Raw genomic sequence first — 20,294 nt, forward strand, 5'->3', positions numbered from 1 at the left:
ATTCGGCTTGACGACTCCATGATGGTCAGTGGCCGCTTGATAGGTTGGTCTGTATACACGACGACTGCATGTGTCAAAAAGTAGGGCTTCAATTTTTTAACAGCCATGAAGAGTGCAAGACCAAATTTCTCCACTAGGGGATACCTCAATTCGGCATTTTTCAGTACATGACTGACAAAGTAGACCGGGAGCTGTCAGCCGTCTCTTTCAGCAAGGAGAACAGCGCTTAACGCATGATCAGAGACAGCCAGGTACATGTAGAGTACTTCTTTGGGCAAAGGGCTGACCAGCCTCGGCAAGGAATGCAAGTGAACTTTCAATTTCTGGAAGGCGGCCTCAGCATCCGGCCCCCATTCAAACCTTGCCTTTTTCTTAATTGCCTGGAAAAAGTATAAACATTTGTCGCCTGATCGGCTTAGAAATCTTCCCAAGGCCGCCAGACAACCTGTTAACTTCTGAATCTCTCGGATGGTACGAGGCGACTGCATGTCAATGACCGCCTGCACCTTCTCAGGGTTCGCCTCTATTCCTCTCTGATTGATAAGGAATCCGAGAAATTTCCCAGACTCAACCCCAAATACACATTTCTTGGGATTGAGCATGACATGGTGCCGCCTGAGTGTGGCGAAAGTTTCTCGGAGGTTCGACAGATGATCTTTCTGAAGTTTAGTCTTGACAATCATATCATCAATGTATGCCTCGACATTTCTCCCAATCTGATCAAAGAACACAGTGTTTATCATTCGCTGGAAGGTAGCCGGAACATTCTTAAGACCAAACGGCATGACCGTGTAACAGTATAACCCCTGATCATTGACGAAGGTCGTCTTCTCCTGATCTTTCTTCCACAAAGGAATTTGATGGAAACCAGAGTAGGCGTCCATAAAGCTCATCAAAGCATGGCCGGCTGTTGAGTCGACCAGGTTATCAATTTTAGGCAGAGGGTAACTGTCTTTGGGGCACGCCTTGTTTAAGTCTGTGTAGTCTACACACATTCGCCAGGTGCCATTCGGCTTTTAAACAAGCACCACATTTGCAACCCAGTCTGGGAAGTAACATTGCCGAATGAACCCTGCATTAAGTAATTTTTTCACTTCGGCGGCTGCCGCCTGACTTCTTTCTTCACCATGGTTCCGTTTCTTCTGCCGTACCGGCTTCTTTTTTGGATCCACGACCAGTTTATGTACCGCCAGATCAGGACTAATGCCTGGAATTTCATGGACTTCGAATGCAAAGATGTCCTTGTATTCTTTCAATAGTTTGTGAAAGTCGTCACCAAGGTCTCTCAGAGCAGTCGTCCCAACTTTGACTGTTCGCTCAGGACGTGAGTCGTCTAAGATCAAGTCCGTATGCTCACCAGCCGGCTGAGGGCGGAATTCATCCGACCGCTCCTCTGCCAATGATTGCTATTTTTTGTCTTTTTTTGCGGCACCTGTCTGGGATGCCTTTCTCTTCTTTCCGCCTGCTTCTTGAACAGGCGCACTCTCCTTGACGTTGTCAAGGTCTGTTTTCCCACCACTTGACCCAGTGGCCATAACAGTGGGCTTGACATCCGAGAGATAGCACTCTCGGTCCATCCTCTGATCTCCCCTTAGGGAGCCGACTGTTCCATTATCCCTCTCAAACTTGAGCAACATAAGAGATGGGATTATAACAGCCTTGGAATTATTCAGGGTTGGTCGTCCCAGAATCATGTTGTAGGCCGAGAGTTCTTCTACTACCAGGAACCGGACTACCATGTGTCGTCCTTCCCCTTTTTCGCCCAGACGGATGGGTAAATCCACTCGTCCCACTGGGTGGACGACTCCTCCTCCAAACCCTACTAAAGGGTGGGAGGCCGGATGTATGCAATCAGTCAAATATTTTAGTTTTGACAGACATTTGCTACTGATGAGATCTGAGGAGCTTCCGGTATCTATGAGGATTCGGCCAACTCTCTGGTTGGCCACTTTACATTCAATAACGATAGGGTCGTCATGCGGCCCTCTTACCCCTCCTAGATCTTCTTCAGTGATGACAATCTCAGGAAATGAATATTTGGACGGCCGTTCTTGGTGAACGGAATTTACATCTAACCGCCTGATATTGTCTTTGTTGCCCCTAATAGTGGGGCCACCTCCTGAGAAGCCGCCAACAATGGTGTAGACGACTGCATCATCTGTATCGGAGCTGTCGGCCTGTTGATTCTTTTTGGCTGACTGCTTTTTTGAGGAAGTGTTCCCCGTAGATTTCTTGATATAAGTGTCAAGATCACCTTGCTCAGCCAGGCGGTCCAGATACCGCATGAGACTGATGCAGTCATTGGTGTGATGACCAACATCATCATGATAAGCACAAAATTTTTCTTGGTTCCGGTTGTTTGCAGAACCCTTCATGGGGACCGGCTTCTCAATTGAGATCCGTCCCTTGATTTCTTTTAGGATAAACTGGTTATCCTTGTTAAACGCATACTTTGGGGAGTATGGTTTGAATTCTTTTTTCTTTTTCTGGGCCGGCTGTTTAGAGGAATCAGCCGCCCAGACCTCTTTTCACTTCTCATCTTTGTTTGACGAGTGTTTCTGTCGTCCTTCTCTTTTGTCGAACCTTTTCCCGTCCGACTGTTTTACCGTACAAAGATCAGTCGCCTGTATATAGGCTTCCGCTTCAATCAAGGCCTCTTGAAGAGTCGCCACCCTCTTTTGGACCAAGTCAAATTTGAAGGTCGACCCGTCCTTGAGACCTCTGAAAAAGTCAGTATAGGCTACCTCATCCGGTAACCCTTGAATCTGTATTCTCATCAGGTTAAAACGCCTGATGTAAGAACGAAGCCCCTCCTTCTCGCCCTGCTGAATTGTTCCTAAATCAAGGGTCGTCTTCTTTGCAGGGATGTTCATGGCAAAGTTAGAGGTGAATAAGTAAGCAAGCGTCCTGAAGCTATTTACACAACCAGTCGGCAGGTTGCCGAACCATTGTTGTGCGATTCCTTTGAGAGTCGCTGGGAAACACTTGCACCAGGTGGGATCATCCAACCCTTGAAGGTACATCAGGTTGGTGAAGGCCATAAGATGGTCTTCTGGGTTAGTAGTGCCGTCATAGGCGCCTACTAATACATTTTTCACTTTGGCCGGCTGAGCGACTTCAGTAATTTCCTTGGAGAAGGCCGACGACTGTTCACCAAGTCTAAGCAACCGTAGCTGCCAGTCCATAGGTTGGACGTTTTTTGCTGCAGGTCCACCAAACGGAGGTGGCTGCAAAAAATACTGTTGTTGCGGCACAAATGGTAAGTTTGGTACCGCCTGGTCGCTATGAAAGCCGGACTGACGGGAGGTGCCGCCTGACTGACTCTCATGATACGACTGAGTATGCCTCATCGAGGCATTTCGCAGACTGTCTTGAAAGTTTGAAGTAGAGGCCGACTCTGACAATCGGTCACTCTTCTTCTGCTCTAGCAGTAGCCGAGCGTCTGTGAATGTTTGCTTCGACCCGTCCGCCTGAATATGACGAACAGGTTTCCTATTTCCTGTAGGAAAACGGAATTTTGTGAAATCAAGGGCAGGTGGCTCCCGCTTCCTAGATTTAGGATGAGGAGTCGCCTCTCGCCCTTGAACTTGCTTCCTCTTCAGTGAAGTGGAGGGTTTCTTAGCCGACTGCTCCTTGACCAGAGCAGGCGGCTTCTTGTTGATCAACTCTTGAATCTTTCCCTTGAAGTCCCTCATGAAGGTCATGAGTTCGTTCCTTGTGATGGGAGCAGACCCATCAGACGGCTGTTGCCGAACAAGCGGTGCGCCTGCTGGCTCGCTTCCTGTATGAAGATGTTCCCGTTCCCTCCTTTCGGTATGACGGGTACGTCGGGCCCTTAGGGTCCCGTCTGAAGCTGTGTGAGCTTCAACTTCAAATTCATCCTCAGTATCGTGGTCCGACTGAACTTGAGGGTCGTCTAGGGGACGCCTCCCTTCAGGAGTCGGTACAGACTTGGATGCCATCTCAGAAGTACTCTCCCCACAGACGGCGCCAAATGTTTCGGGGTTTTCTGATGTCCTGCGGGAGAGTTACAATTCCGAGACTGGAACCGGACGCATGTACCTGCAAAACAACGGAGACTCCTGGTGGTGGGAGCTCCGCCTCCAACGGTCAAGTTAGTACTTGAATAAGGAGTAATTAATGCGGAAATTAAAGTGATTGAGTCTCTCTAGGTGAGAGTGTTTAATGTGAGTTTTTAGCGTAATCAGCCTGTAACTCTGTGTGTAATCAATGTGTTTTTTCTGTAATCCCCCCTTAATGAGGATTAAGGGAGGTATTTATAACCTTGGGAAACGTGCCAATCCTAGGTTTAGGTTAACCTAGGGCTGATTGGGCTTCCCTCGGAAGTTGGGTCTGGGTGGCCGGTTTCTCCATTAGGCATGGAGTATGCCACGTGTCATGACATAATAGGTCCAAGGTGGACGAATAAGCGCGTGCCACGTGGCAAGCCCTGACAGTTCCAACTGGGGGACACTTGGCAGGACCTGATAGGACCACGTGGCGCATTCCGATTGGTAGGAGCAAAATCCCCTAATCATCATTCACATAGCTTGGTGGTAAGACAATCATTTTTCGAATTAGGGGTTGTATATTTAAATCTTGTAGAGAACTTTTTTATTTTTATGAATGCATGATATGCAATGAGAAACAAATGGAAGGAAAAGCCATATGATGAAAAGTTGAGTGGGTGATGTGGTGTAATGAAGTGGTTTATGACTTTATGTGACATATAAACTTTCTTCTGATGCTTTTTAATATATTAATATAGATAGATTGTTAAGTAACCGGAACTTCAATCTATCTAGCCCACATAATTCTATAAAAAAATAAAATCTTGCCAACCTTAAACATAAAATAATCCAATAAATACATTCCACCTAATAATTAAAATGTCTTAGAATGACAAGCAAAGACCATAAAAGGAGCTCACCATAATAAATTTTAGACAAGTTTCAATGGAAACTTTGAAATTGATCGGATAACATTATTAGTGGGAGAAGTGGGGTCCGCAAAAGGCTACGGCTATATGATGAGTTGACGCGGAGCAAGAGAGGGGGGTAGAGTGAGTGCAGTGGCAGATTCATCACTAATTAGTAATTACTCACTAATTACTCATCATTCATTCTTCTACGCGTCACCCCGATTTTCACCTGACCCACTTTCCTTTTCATGTGGCGCTTATTTATACCATTTTGTTTCTTTTACTTTTTTTTTTTTTTTTGTACTTTTACTTCGTTTTTATATAGCGAAGATACTTCTGATCGCATAATTTGTATCGATTTATTTTAGTTACTCAATGTTTTTAGTGATCTCAGATATTTTGGAGTGGTAATGCATTGTATGCTTGCATGGACATCGTTTTTGTAGCACGAGTTTGAGTTTAGCACGAGCACAGCAGATTGAGGCCCTATTTTTTTGAGCTGCTCTGCTAAAATTTGCTCTGTTCTGTTTAAAAATAATAATTAATAATAACAATAATAATTAATAATAACAATAATAATAATAATAATTAATATTTAATAATAATAATTAATATTTAATTATCATAATATTTAATAATCATAATAATAATAATAATAATTAATAACTCACAATAAAAATAATTACTACGTAATAATTAATAATTAATAATTAATATTAATAATAATAATTAATATTAATAATAATAATTAATAATTAATAACAATTTCTAATATTTAACGATCATAATAATAACACTTAATTTTTTTTTTGAGAGAATAATAATAATTAATATTTAATAATTATACTAAATATATAATATTATTAAATAATAATAATACTAATAAAATAGTAATAATACTAATAAAATAGTAATAATAATAATAATAATTAAATAATGTGATAATATTAATAATACTAAAAATAAAATAATAATAATAATAATATTAATAATAAAAATAATAATGATAATAATAATGTTAATAATGTTAATAATAATAATAATAATAATAATAATAATAATAATACTAATAATAATAATGATAATAATATTAAATAATGTGATAATTTTTTTTCTCTCGTTTCTCTCGTTTAGGGGCGATTAGGGTAGGGTAGGCTTTCGCGTCCTTTTTTCGGCGATTAGGGTCGTTCAGGTCAGGCGAGTTCAGGTCAGGTGGGTTCTCGGTTTTTTTTAGGCAAAATTCGGGTGGTTTCAGGCTATTTTTGGTGCAGTTTTGAGGCGCAATTTCCAAACAAGTTTCATGCGGCTTTTCGGCGTGTTTCAGGCAGCATTCCGGCGTTCTGTGGCAGTAGTGATTTTGCGGTAAATTCAGGTCTGTTTCCAGTGCGCTCAAGTCATATCTCTGTTGGTTTCAGCGATCAGCGTTCACTTTTCAATTAAGGGTGCAGCGTTGGTGATCAATTTTCGGTGATCACTTTTTCTGTCGTTGATCAATTAAGGGTGTAGCGATTTCAGTCGTGGTCGTAGTTTTTATGATCAATTTCTAGTGCGGTTTCTAGGGGGTTGAGCAGCATTTTTTCAGGCAACAGTTCAAGTTTCAACTCGCGTGGCAGCGTGGATGTTCAGGCATCTTTCTGGTTTTTCTGATGACGTTTTGTGGTTGTTTCAAACGTAAATGGGGGAGCATTTTCAGCCATTTTTCAAGGATTTTTGGTGCAATTTTGGGTACTGTTTTGGTGCAATTGTGGTGTAGTTTTGTGGCAATGAGTTTGCAGTGTCTATTTGCACCTTCTATTTTTGGTGCAATTTTTGGTTGTTTTGTATAGGTTTTTGTTGGTGTTTCAAGGTGCTTTTGGTTGTGGTTTTTGGTGGTGGTCGTGTGAAGCTATGTCCGTGAAGTTTCATTGTCCTTTTTTTGTGGGTCTTAGTGGTTGTCAAGATGGGAGTAGAAATGGCCTTACTAGAAGTTCTTTGATTAAGCATCTTTACAATCGTCATTGTTGTATTGGTGTCACACGACATGCTCTTACTTCTAATTTGGATATTTATATTGAGGCAAAAGTTACTTTTTCGCGTATGGGGATTTGGTTATGTGGGGTTTGCTACAAAACTCAGACGCTTCGTTCTAAGTGTCTTCATAGTACGGGTGAGGACGTGTCACTCCCGGATGAAGGATATGGTATTGTTCGTTTTGTGCTTCATAATTTCTCCAAGTCACAAGCTCCCTCTTCTCCTGTTCATATTGGACATGTGGATGGTTTGATGCGAGATCATAGCGGTGGTTTTGATGTGGCTCTCCTTGATAGTTTGTTCTCTAAGGGGTTTCGCACTATGAAGTCTATCCCTCCCAAGTGTCGTTTAGGGTTTTCTCAGGTTTTGAAAGGCGCTCTTGATAAGGTGATCTTCAAGCCTGATGACATTTCTCATTGGGTCTCTTTGTTGGTGTTACCTCTTTGCACCCTTAAAACCTTTCGCCCATGGAGTAGTCATGAGTCTCGGTCTTCAGTGAAATGTTGGCATCAGGAAGACAGTATTTCTCGTGCTATATTTGTTCTTGGAGTGCACCAAGTGGTAGTTTGCAGCTTGTGAGGGAAACTCAGGCAGAGGATTCTCCTACTTTGTCGATGGTTGATGATGAGGACCTTGATTTGGAGAGAGCGTAATATCAAGCAGTGTCATAAGAAGATATGCGATGGTCATTACACCGCTGCATTGGGTTCTTTCTTCTTCAGGCATTGCTCCTTATAATGAGGCCACTCTTGCGGATTTACAATTAAAGCGCCCTTCTTCTCCAGCTCTATCCTTGCCTAATATACCTGTTGATCACCTTCATCTCGTTACTACTTCTGTTGTAGTTTTTGATCGGATTAAGAGTTTTCCGCGTGGCATATCTTGTGGTAGGGACGGTTTACGTGCTCAGCACCTTATGGATTGCTTGAGTGGTGCTGCTGTGGATGTCTCAGATGAGTTAGTTGACTCTATTTCCGGGGTGATTAACCACTTTCTAGCTAGAAGATGTCCTATGGAACTAGGAGAGTATATTTCTAGTGCTCCTCTCACACCTCTTGTCAAGCCTGGTGGTGGTGTTCGTCCTATAGCTGTGGGTACTGTTTGGCGGCGTCTGGTTTCGAAGGTTGGTGCTGTTATGGTTGGCCAGTCTTTAGGAAGTTACTTTGATGATCTCCAATTTGGTGTTGGGGTTTCTTCGGGAGGTGAGGCCATTCTTCATGCTGTGAATCGGTTGATTGAGGATCGTGGTTCCGATGTTGGTCTTTCTATGTTGTTGGTGGATTTTCAAAATGCCTTCAATCTAGTTGATCGTGCGGTCATGTTACATGAAGTTCGTCGTCGTTGTCCGGGCCTTTCGCGATGGGTTGAATTCTACTACTCTAATCCAGCTAGATTGTATTACGGGGACCACACCTTATGGTCGTCTCAGGGGGTGCAGCAGGGTGATCCCCTTGGTCCTCTGCTTTTTGTTTTGGTTTTACAACCCCTGGTGTGTAAAATCAAAAACACTTTTGATGTATGTCTTCAGGCTTGGTATTTGGATGACGACACTGTTATTGGGGACACGTTGGTGGTGGGGAAGGTTCTGCAGTTGATTATGGCGAAAGGGCCTCGTTCTGGGTTACATCTTAACGTGAAAAAAACTGAATTTTTCTGGCCTACAGAAGACCCTTGAAGCAGGCTTGTGGGTGTCTTTCCACCTAATATTGCTCGACCTTTGCGTGATGTTAAGTTGCTTGGTGGTCCCGCTAGTTCCGATTCTAGTTTTAGTTGCGCTTATGGATAAGGTTGATATGCTGGATGATCCTCGGTGTGAGCTACTGTTACTAAGGCATGTACCGGAGTTTCTAAACTCTACTTTGCATTGCATACTTTCCTCCTAGTATTTTTGAGGTGGCTCAGCACACATTCGACGGAGCTCTTCGATCTTCCTTAGAGCGTATTGTTACTACTTCGGGGCCTGGATTTAGCGATTGGCAGTGGCGACTTTCCACCTTACCATTTGCGTTTGGAGGGCTTGGTGTTAATCCGCAGGTGATGTGTCATTATGCTTTTCTTGCTTCTCGGTTACAGTCTGTTGGGTTGTAGACACAGCTTCTACGACATGCTTGCATTGTTGGTCTTGGACGAGCCTTTGAGGATGCGTTGAGTCTGTTTAATGGAACGATGGAGTCTGAGATTTTGAGTAATCCTAGTGAGGTCGCTGCCCCTAAACTCATGAAGAAATTGGCAGATATATATTTCACAATGGTTACCGCTTCTGCAGAATCCGCTTATTCTTTAACTCCTCGACAATCAGCATTGTGGAAATAACAGCAGGGAGATCACACCTCTGCTTGGCTTCGGGCGATCCCTATTTTGGGGTTGGGTTAGACGATAAACGCCAAGACTTACCGATGTGTGCTGTGCTACCGGTTGGGTGTTCCATTGTTCTCTATCACAACGTCGTGCTCTGCTTGTTCAAGGGTTTTTATTGGGGATATTTTCGGTGATCACACGATGTATTGGGCTGGTATTGTGGGCATTAAACATTGGCATAATGTTAGGGATTTCAGCTAGATAGGAGGTTGACATTAGGTTGTCTAGGGGGAACGACGAGGCCCTCAGACCTACAAATGTGTTACTTTATTCTTGGGATTGTGGTCATGATGTCTGTGTTGACTTGACAGAGTCTTCCCCTTTGACACAATCTGGGTTACTGACTTTGTTCTTGGATGGGTTGTGGATGATGCGGCTTATCGAAAGCGGGTCAAGTACGAATCCAGTTGTCGTGCAATTGGATATGGCTTCTTTCCTTTCTTGTTCTCTACACTTTGGGAATTAGAGAAGGAGGCGGTTGCATTGCTGAAGCGGATCCAGAAGTTCTCGAAAACTCAAGACATTGGGGCACGTGCTGCTGCTCATATCTTCACTAGAATAGGATTTGCTATAACTAGAGGAGTGGGGGCCCAGATTGTATCTCAGCTTCCCACTACTTTTTTGTAGGTTGTATGACTTTGAAGAATAATAATAATAATAATAATAATAATAATAATAATAATAATAATAATAATAATAATAATAATAATAATAATAATAATAATAATAATCCTAGTGACATTTTGAGCCTGTTCAATAGAACGGTGGAGTCTGACATTTTGAGTAATCTTAGTGAGGTCGCTGCCCCTAAACTCATGAAGAAATTGGCAGATATAAATTTCACAAAGGGTACCGGTTCTGCAGAATCCACCTTCTCTATATCTCCTCGTCAATTAGCATTGTGGAAATCGCAGCAGGGAGATCACACCTCTGCTTGGCTTCGGGCGGTTCGTATTTCGGGCCTGGGTCAGACGATGAACGCAAAGACTTACCGGTGTGTTTAGTGCTACCGCTTGGGTGTTCCATTGTTCTCTGTCTCGACGCCGTGCTCTGCTTATTCAAGGGTTTTTACTGGGGATTTTTTTGGTGATCACGCGGTGTCGTGTGCTGGTATAGTGGTTCGGCATAACGTTGTGCGAGATACCCTTGTTGATGTTTGTTATCCATTTGGGATTTCAGCTAAAAAGGAGGTTGACATTGGGTTGTCTGGAGGGAATGACGAGGCCCTCAGACCTGCAGGTTTGTTACTTTATTCTTGGGATCTTGGTCGCGATGTCTGTGTTGACTTGACAGGGTCTTCTCCTTTGACATAGTCTAGGTTGTCTGACTTTGTTCCTGGACGAGTTGTGGTTGATGCAGCTCATCGGAAGCGGGTCAAGTACGAATCCAGTTGTCGGGCAATTGGATATGGCTTCCTTCCTTTCTCTTTCTCTACACTTGGGGAATTAGAGAAGGAGGCGGTTGAATTGTGAAGCGGATCCAGAAGTTCTCGAAGACTCAAGACATAGGGGCACGTGCTGCTGCTCATATCTTCACCAAAATAGGGTTTGCTATACCATCATATCTTCACCTCTGTCCCACAATATAGTTTCTGTTTTCCTATTTTAGAGACCCAAAATGTTGATCCTCTTTCTATTTTTGAATAGTATGTAAAGACCATTATACCCTTATTTGTTTACTTTATTCGTTGAACTTTCTAATTTACTCTTAACTTATCCACTTGCATTGTACTTTTTTCACTTTCTCACTCTAACTTTTGTCTATAATTGTAGTTTTCACTTTTTCCCCCTTAAATTATCCAGTTGCATTGCCTTGTACTTTTGTCTAGTTTTTTTCCACTTCTCCCCATTTCTTAAATACCGTGAAAAAAACACAATAGGAACTATATTATGGGACGAAGGGAGTATAAGATATGGTTTTGTCAGATCACAAACAAATGTGATTCACTACTTAAATAAACATAGTACGAAGTATATTAGTATGTGCTACTATGTGGTAAGAAAGTGCATTGATAGGATTATAGGAAGTACAATACAACGGCAAGGTCAGGATTATAGGAAGTACAATACCAACCGCAAGATCATGAAACGCCTACTTTAAAAGTACGAAGAGATGGTTCAAATAGTATAATAAACTTACACAAATATATATATATATATATATATATATATATATATATATATATATATATATATATATATATATATTATATATATATATATATTATATATATATATATATATATATATTTACTCTATTCATTCATATAAGTTGTGTTTATTTACATTCTAAGTCAGTTAATTACGGTCATCCCTCCTTGTAAATATTTCCTCAACCAAAAGGTAAACCTTTTATGATTTTATAATTTGTATGTGACTATGTATAATACTTATATCTAAATTAAGCTACTCGTATTACTTAGGTCGTAGTATAATAATGGTGTATAATTCTTTTATTATTTTTTAAATAAATTGTTTTATGCAGTATGTATGTATATCATTTTAATTTTAAAAACAATTTAAAGTCATTTTAACGAGTAGTAGTTGAACATTATCCACTTATATATATGTCACTGAGTTCAAATAAATCTTTCTAAATAATTAATTAGATGCGGATATAATTTGCATGATTGAGTAGTAACACATAAAAGATAACATTTACAATAAACGCTCGTCTATTTTTGAACATAAACAATTGAAAAGAACAGCTGATAAAGTCTTGGAAACTATACCCTGTATCAGTTATTGAATTGAAATTGAAACTCATCTACGTCACTGATTTGTTGTCGTTAGCGTGATTCTGTCTTTTGGACGACGCAAGATGCGTGGGAGGAAGACCTAAGCGCAAGTGTTGCATGCACAAATCGAAGGGATTATGAGTTATGACCACTCTAATGCTCTAAGCTTTAGTTCCACCACCACAAAAATAACGACTAACCAAAAAAGTAATATTTGTTATAACGTCGACAAATTACTGACATTTAAGCAGGAATCTCGCCGGAGAAAAGAGGCATCATATCTCTCCCACATGCTTCTTATTTAATTAATTATACTTATTATTAATTAGCTTATCACTCTGACCTTACCAACCTTATTTTATATGCATTATTGTTCATATAATAAAATTTAATCAAACGTATACAAGTATAATTAATTAACCGTGTTACATGTATATTATACCATAACTTTATGTTATACTCGACTGTACAAGGGCTTCACAACTAAGTCAGTTAGACAAGGACTGGTAATAAACTAATAATGTAGATAATTACAGAAGAAGACAGAACTTGGATTTCATTATCTATTTATTAAATTGAGTGTTTATATTTTCAAAAATGGAATGACTTTTTGATACCTTAAGTCGTTATTGCTGTTGATTAGCTCCAATGTGTTAATCTCTCGTCCGTTAGATACCTTAAATTCAACTCACTTTCGTTATATCTGTTTTTTTCTAAAACAAAGTCGAAATCGATCCATAAATAAATATCTGCGCTAGATATCACAATTTTATAATTTGATTCCAAATAAAATCATATTCTTGACCTTAATTTTTCCCGCAATCAGATCTCAAACCTTCTTCACATAAGGAGTATAAGGCCGGCCATGCAATAAAAATCCATTCAAAAATTAAAAATAAATAAATAAATTAAGAAAATGCTAACAAGTGGAATTAGGCACCTTTTTTTTTCTTTTTTTTTTTCTTTTTCTTTTTTTATTGTACATAAATTATTTTAATGGATTGAAACTTATTTAAACTGATTCTCTATTATATTTGTTTTTTTAAAGTACTCCCTCCGTCCCATAATACTTGGGACGTTAAGGTGGACACGTAGTTTAAGAAAACTACAAGTGGGTCTATTTAACACATTTGTTTATTTTATAAGAGATTCTCTTTTGTATTTTTATATTGCAAGAAAAACAACAAGTGGGGTGGGAGTGGGGTAGGTAAGGAAAGAAAAAATGTGGGAAAATATATTTTTATTAGTGTCCCATTCTATATTTAGTAACGTGTCAAATATTATAGGACGAACGAAATTGCAAAGTGTGAGAAGTATTATGGGACAGACGAAAATGGAAAGTTTGTCAAGTATTATAGGACGGAGGGAGTATTTAATTATATTTATATAGCTTAAAACTCATTTATACTACGAGTAATCTGATTCTCTAGTATATTTGTTTTTTAAAGTTGCTGATTATTTTTACAGCTTAAAACTTATTTGTAAATTGCAATACACCTTAATGGTATGCCACACACATTGAGAAGAGTTTAGATAATGTAAACGGACAAATTTTCAAAGTCGTTTGCTTATTATCTACTCTAATCAACTTTTAAAATAGCATGTCCAAAGATTGTTTGCAAATTAAAGAAACTAGAGGAAATATAAAGGCACATGTTAACGAAAGCCACCGAGCGTTGGATATGATAGCTAAAAGCAGAATTATTAAATTAGAATGAATATTAATTACACCGATTGACGCGTGATTTTGATATACATTCCTAAATTAATACCATTTTAGGAAATAATTTAAATATTTTTCTAACGCCACAATCATTAGTAAAATTCATACAATATCTAAATAAAGTGAAAAAAACAGGGTTTTATTCACACTACTCGGTAGTTATTATTGACAAGGAATTACTAGTTATTTTTTCATTTTTTTTATTTTTTTTACAAAAGGAACTACTAGTACTAGTCCTATTACTCCATACTCCAAGGAGTATTATAATAATTTTGATAAGCCAACAACTGATACAACGTAGTTTGTGTAAAGGTACAACTACACAAAAAATAAACCAAATAAGAGGCCTAGGATTCGGGTCGGTGTAATGTGAGTTTCCAAGATGCCACGAGTTTAATTTGTGATGTAATCATACAAATTTTTAAAGAGAGAATTTCAGAATTTGTCACCTTTTATCAGTCTGACTGGTCAACCATGTCAAACTCCCTTCCTTCATTCTGTGGCTTTTTCCCAATACCTCAACTAACGGATCCTCTTTGAGTTACAAAACCGCCATTTTTCGATTTTAAATTCTTAATCTTTGCTTATGCCTAATGCATCCAAGCTACATATACCTAGGGTTATATCTTTCTATTTTCAACATAGTACGTTATTATATACGTTTTAACATTATACGGAGTATCTAATTAGATAGCAACATACTCTTAATTATCCTATATATAATTCACTATAGTTGATCGTATATATCTTTGATTCATTTACTCAGACTGATGTTATTAGTACATCTGATCTTTTGAGCTAGCTAGTACTTCGTAGTAATTTCTAAATTTTACTATTACGAAAGTATAAAGATAATAGTAATTAAACTAGTTATATTGGTTTTTTATTTTTAATAAAGTTGTGTTCGACAGCTAATTATGAAATATTGTGGTGTTAATGAGATCATTATATAACATATTAATGTATAGTTTGGTAAATAATACTACTGTACATGTATCATATTTCTTGATTGTGACTTTGTAAATAGAATCTTGTTAACGAATGTCTCGGGGCGTTAGATAAAGAATAATTATATTGGTTAAAATAGTATTAAGTTAGGAATGCATGACAAAATCACGTGTCGTTCAGTGTAATTAATGTTAGTTTTACTCTAATATTTCCCCATTTAATTCTCTTATTTAACGTCCCGGGGGCGCTCATTAGCTTTTGCCTTATAAATATACCTTACTTGGATCTTATCTTGTTGTGGCGATTTAACGAAGTTAAGGATAATTAATTGAACTTGAATATCTAGTAATCAACGTGAGATATAATGTCTTAGAGCATGAGTTGCATCTCTTGATACATACGAGTAACAATTGTCAAATAACATGTTTTCTTGCCACCTTGAAATATATAAAGGACAAATCAAAGGAGTCCAAAAAAATTTCTACGTACCACATGCTACATATGCATGAGCCTAAAATGCTACAATTGTTTTGTAGATTTTAATTTAATTTGTTGACGTATCCAGTCAGTTTACTTGACCCTAACCAAATGTATCATAATAATCAATTGATCTAAATTGGACTGATTTAAATGACTCGATCGATCATTTACCAACATAAATTTAGCTCTATCTACTCATTTGTTCCTTCAAATATTTCACTATATTATATTTCATGGATAGCTTAAAGACAACTTCACATGTTTTCTTTTAGTAAACTTTGTCGTGCTTTCACAATTCTTGTTTTGGTCAAACTACCTAAATTCCCCTACTTCACTACTTACCCCTTCTAACCCGATGCATTAATAAGTTAGTTGTTCATATATAGTAATAAAAAAAAATTGAAAAATTATTCAGAATACTGGCATGCTTATGTAGCTAGTCAAACTGTAACACATTTTTCAATAATAAACAGACTTGACACACAGCAGTTAAGAGGTCATTTACCAAAATATACCATATATTGTTCGTATCAATTTAAACCTCCAACAATAATTAGCTACGTCCAAAGTAACTAGCTAAAGGAAACAGAGGGAGTATCGGGGCATCGTAGTATGTAAGCAAGGATACATGGGGATGCATGGTAAGACTGACACAAAGAGGCCCCTTTCGTATGCTGAAATAGAAGCAAACTTCACCCTTACCCACTTGAAGACTAACCCCAAATTGGGGACACCAAGAGAAGGACACTTCCCTACAATAACATGCCACAAACACAAACACAAACACAATGCAATATATGCATTTTCTCTCTCTTCAACTTATTATTATGCAATGTAACATAATAACATTATATTATATTGTTTGTTACTTGTATTAAATAAAAGCTACTCGATCGTATCTAGCCATCCATCCCTTAAGTTAAATTAGCCCACTGCGTTCTCCCATGCACTTGTCTTCTTCACTTCCAACACCCTCCACTCTTTCTCTCTCCCATTCCCTCTTCTTCATGCTTTCCTCACCTCTTTGTCCTTAATTTTTATTTATTTTTTTTAAAATATTTTTTTTTTATCTTTTAAACAGTTTCTTTCTATTTCCTTTATATACTAACCCTTCTTTCTTATTCTCTGACAAATAAACAACAACACCATACAAACTAAACTCTCCTTGCTTGCGTCTTCTTAATTCACCTTCATTCTCTTAGATTCATTCGTCGATCACTTGCATTTTCTCCTTCATTGTATCATCACTATGTCTAGCCGACGATCACGGTCAAGGCAGCAATCAGCTGGTGTCTCTGGCATTAGTGATGATCAAATTGTGGACCTCGTTCACAAGTTGCAGCAGCTTGTTCCTGAGATACGTGGAAGACGAAGCTCTGACAAGGTATACTTATACATATACATACATACACATACAAACTAGCTAGCTAGCATCCGTAAATAGTCTTTTTTGCGCGTTATTTACAGATAGACGAATAAGACTGCATACATCTGAACTCTTCCAAACCCCACTGTATGTGATGGTTCTGGAGTCCTGTATACAACATTGAAATGACGATATAAATGCTTTCACATTACTATTATAGGAATAATAGAATGTAACTTTAATTAATATTATGCACATTTTATTATTCATTCTTCATTTTGTGAAGACTTTAGAAACTATGAGAAGAAGCATAAATTTTGTGTGGACTCCATTGTGTTAGGGTAGATAAGTCACAAGTTCATTAAATCGTAGTATATAAGTTAGATGTTATAAAATTATTGGCATTATACACATATATATATGCCCATTATATTAGAACTATATTAAATAAATTTATTATTATGTGGTGCAACTAGCAAACAATTTGCTTGTGATGTGGGACTCTTTTTTCTTCCATTAATTTCTTATCTTGCATTTAATTTTTTTTTAACCCTAAGTCATCTAGGTACATTATATTCGTAGAAAATATTTGTATATTATATATATGATGTACAAATTAAAATATGGTGTTGACTAACATTTATTTTTATTTATTTGGGCAGTCGGCAAATAGGGTTTTGCAGGAGACTTGCAATTATATTAGGAACTTGCATAGGGAAGTGGATGATCTAAGCGACAGATTAGCCGAGCTCTTGGCTTCAACTGACAGTGACAGTGCTCAAGCAGCCATTATTAGAAGTTTACTTATGTAAACAAAAAAAAACAAAAACAAAAAAAAAATGTAAGAGAGAGAAATAAAAAAAAAAAAAAAAAGTATAAGTAATTATTTTAAGTAATTAGCTGGATAGTTTGGCCAAAAATTATTGTTTTTGTTTTTTTTTTTTTTTTTGGAATTTTAAAATGCTTCTCTCCCTTCTATCTAGGGTTTGGTCTCTAACTAGACCAACAAGAGAGATTAGATTGAGTGAGAGAGAGAGAGAAAATCTCCAAGTGTTGTATTTAATTAACTAGCTCTTTTAATAGTATAATTAGTTGTTACATTTTAATAATAAGTATTTTAGTAAATTAATATATCTCCTTATCTCTCTCGAGTCTTCGCTGCTGATGAGAACGATAAATATATTACATGGTTATCATTTAATTTCCACATTTTTTTTTTGTATACAGATAATGATAAAAGACAATAAAATAATTACGTATAGAAATTCGAGTAGGGACTTAGACAATTCGATTATCCTACAAACAAGCGTAACTATGTACATTACATATCACTCTATCATTAGTGTAATGTCTATTTTATTCAAGTTGCATGGCACTGACATTGCATTGCGGCCTTGGATTTTTTGGAATAAGTAATTAATTATTGAGCTTAGCTTAAAGGTTGATAATAATAACATTTAGAGATTATGATATTGACTAGTAATGTATTTAAAAATAGTTTATTTTAAGGTTTTTGTTTAATGTTGATGGTGACGTACATTTGGTAGTACATAAAAACAAGTTGCTATAGTCCGACATTTCTATTAATTAGCCCTCGATGTAATATGTTTGTGTTCATAAGCACTCCGACATAGAAAATGCCAAGATGAATTAGTAGTAAGAAAAATCCAGAAAATATATAATTGATGTGGCTGGAATCTCATAATTTGCTACTCATTCAATCTTATGAAAAAAGCAGCAAAAAGTTGGAGAGATTTTTTATGATTCGATACCGTTATTATTAAGATATGATGGCTCATCAAACCATAACTAAGTTAGGAATTTGGTACTTCCTCCGTCCCTTATTATAATTTCTGTTTTCTATTTTGGAGACTCAAAATATTGTTCTTATTTCAATTTTTGGATAGTTTTTAAAGACTATTATACCCTCAATTTTTTAACTTTATCCATTATACTTTCTAAATTACCTTTAAAATTTCCACTTGCTTTGTATTTTTTTCCACTTTCTCCCTCTAGCTTTTGTCTATAATTGTACTTTTCACCTTTTTTTTTACTTCATTCACTTTATCTTCTCTAACTTTTGTCTATAAATGTACTTTTCACTTTTTTTCTATGTGCTTCATTCACTTTCTTTTCTCATTTCTTAAATACCGTGAAAAAACAAAACAAGAACTATATATTGGGACAGAGAGAGTATATCACAGGCTTATTTTCCCTAGATATAATTGCATTATTTAATTTCTTTTATTTATCTAGCTATCTCAATACAGTATTATTGTAAAAATTGGAAAGTCATTTTAGGGGGCAAATTCTCTATTTATCGATTACAATATTGTAAAAAATTGGAAAGTCGTTTTAAGGCGCAAATATAATAGTGAAGGCGTTTGCACAATGCCCAATGCCCAATGCCTCAATGTACATCCATTGAACATACATCAAGCCTAGCTAAAACCAAAGAACATGAAAACTAATTTTAATGAACAAAAGAGCTATAACTAAAATGATGCTATATATGTTCATTAATTGGAGTTTATGCTCTTTTGTTTTAGTGTTTTTTTATTTTATTTTGTACTCTGTGTTTATCGAATGTACACTATGCACTGTGCATATACTTGCACCATCAATTATATTTATTGATATTAGGGAGCATATATTTAGCTCGTTGTTACATGATATTGGATCTTTCTTATTCCTTCTCACTTCTAGGCAAGAAGGTTAGCACAAAACTAGCAAATTACTAAGTCATTGTTCTCTTCACCTTAATTTTACTGAATAGAAATTATTTTTACTGAATAGAAACTAATTTTATTGAACTTAATTTTTTTACTGATTCTCTATTATATTTGCTCTTTAAGGTTACTAATTTTTAGTTACAGATTAAACCTTATTTTTACTGGTGAATTGAAATTATTTTTGCTAAATTGAACTTATTTTTACCGAATTGAAACTATTTTAATGAAATGAAATTATTTTTACTAATTATTATTATTTTGTTAGCTGAATATATTTTTTCTTCAACTTATATTATTCAAACTTATTGAATTTATTAACAGCAGGAACAAAATAATGCCTTAGGTAATGTTCCATTTACTTGATTTCCACTTATATAATATATCTTAGCTTATATATCTTCTTGACCTCTAGATTATTTATCTTATCTTTATTCTATCTTACCTTATCATCTTTTATCTTATATTATTTATTATACCTTAATATCGTTAAAATTTTGACTCGGTGACAAAGACTGAACTAATATTTAAGATCAAAGTAGTGTATTGACAAATGTATATGGTCAAAATTATACGCTTATTAATGGATGAAAAATTACCTATAGATTATAACACTTCTAAACCCTAACTTTTTTGTTTCATTTGAACCCTCAACTTGCTTATAAAAGGATGAAAATCAATTACACTAAGGTAGTGTTCTTTTCAAATGAATTTCACTTATCTTATCTTATTGCCATAAAAAATTATTTATCTTACAACCCTTATATTTATCTTGTCTTATCTTTATTTATACAAAGTATGATTTAAACTTATCAATTCTTATTTATTTTATTTTGGGCCTAACTTTCTTTTTTCTATAAGATAAATTGTATACATTAAGGGTGTGTTTGTTTCATCTAATTTTACATAGCTTGTATTATTTTAGAAAAAAATAATTTCTGATAAAGTAAGCTCAAAAAATTAATTTCAAACAAAATATTAAGCTAGACACAATATATAAGTTATAAAAATTCTAAGAAAAT

General features: G+C 36.7%; 1 protein-coding gene across 1 annotated transcript; it reads left to right on the forward strand.

The window, feature by feature from the left end:
• Positions 1 to 16,167: 16,167 nt before the first annotated feature.
• Positions 16,168 to 17,383, forward strand: LOC110736069 (transcription factor PRE6-like). Its single transcript, XM_021916215.1, has 2 exons — positions 16,168 to 16,561; positions 17,206 to 17,383. Exons 1-2 carry the CDS (start codon positions 16,427 to 16,429, stop codon positions 17,353 to 17,355), a joined length of 285 nt encoding a protein of 94 aa, XP_021771907.1. The 5' UTR covers positions 16,168 to 16,426; the 3' UTR covers positions 17,356 to 17,383.
• Positions 17,384 to 20,294: the final 2,911 nt, after the last annotated feature.

This window comes from Chenopodium quinoa, unplaced genomic scaffold, assembly GCF_001683475.1.
Source record: "Chenopodium quinoa cultivar QQ74 unplaced genomic scaffold, ASM168347v1, whole genome shotgun sequence".
In the NCBI taxonomy this organism is placed as follows: domain Eukaryota; kingdom Viridiplantae; phylum Streptophyta; class Magnoliopsida; order Caryophyllales; family Amaranthaceae; genus Chenopodium; species Chenopodium quinoa.

Bases quoted from the DNA above. Each gene is read 5' to 3' on its own strand.
- LOC110736069 (XM_021916215.1), top strand. From the start codon at position 16,427: ATGTCTAGCCGACGATCACGGTCAAGGCAGCAATCAGCTGGTGTCTCT. The intron at 16,562-17,205 runs GTATACTTATAC...TTATTTGGGCAG, and splicing joins GAAGACGAAGCTCTGACAAG to TCGGCAAATAGGGTTTTGCA.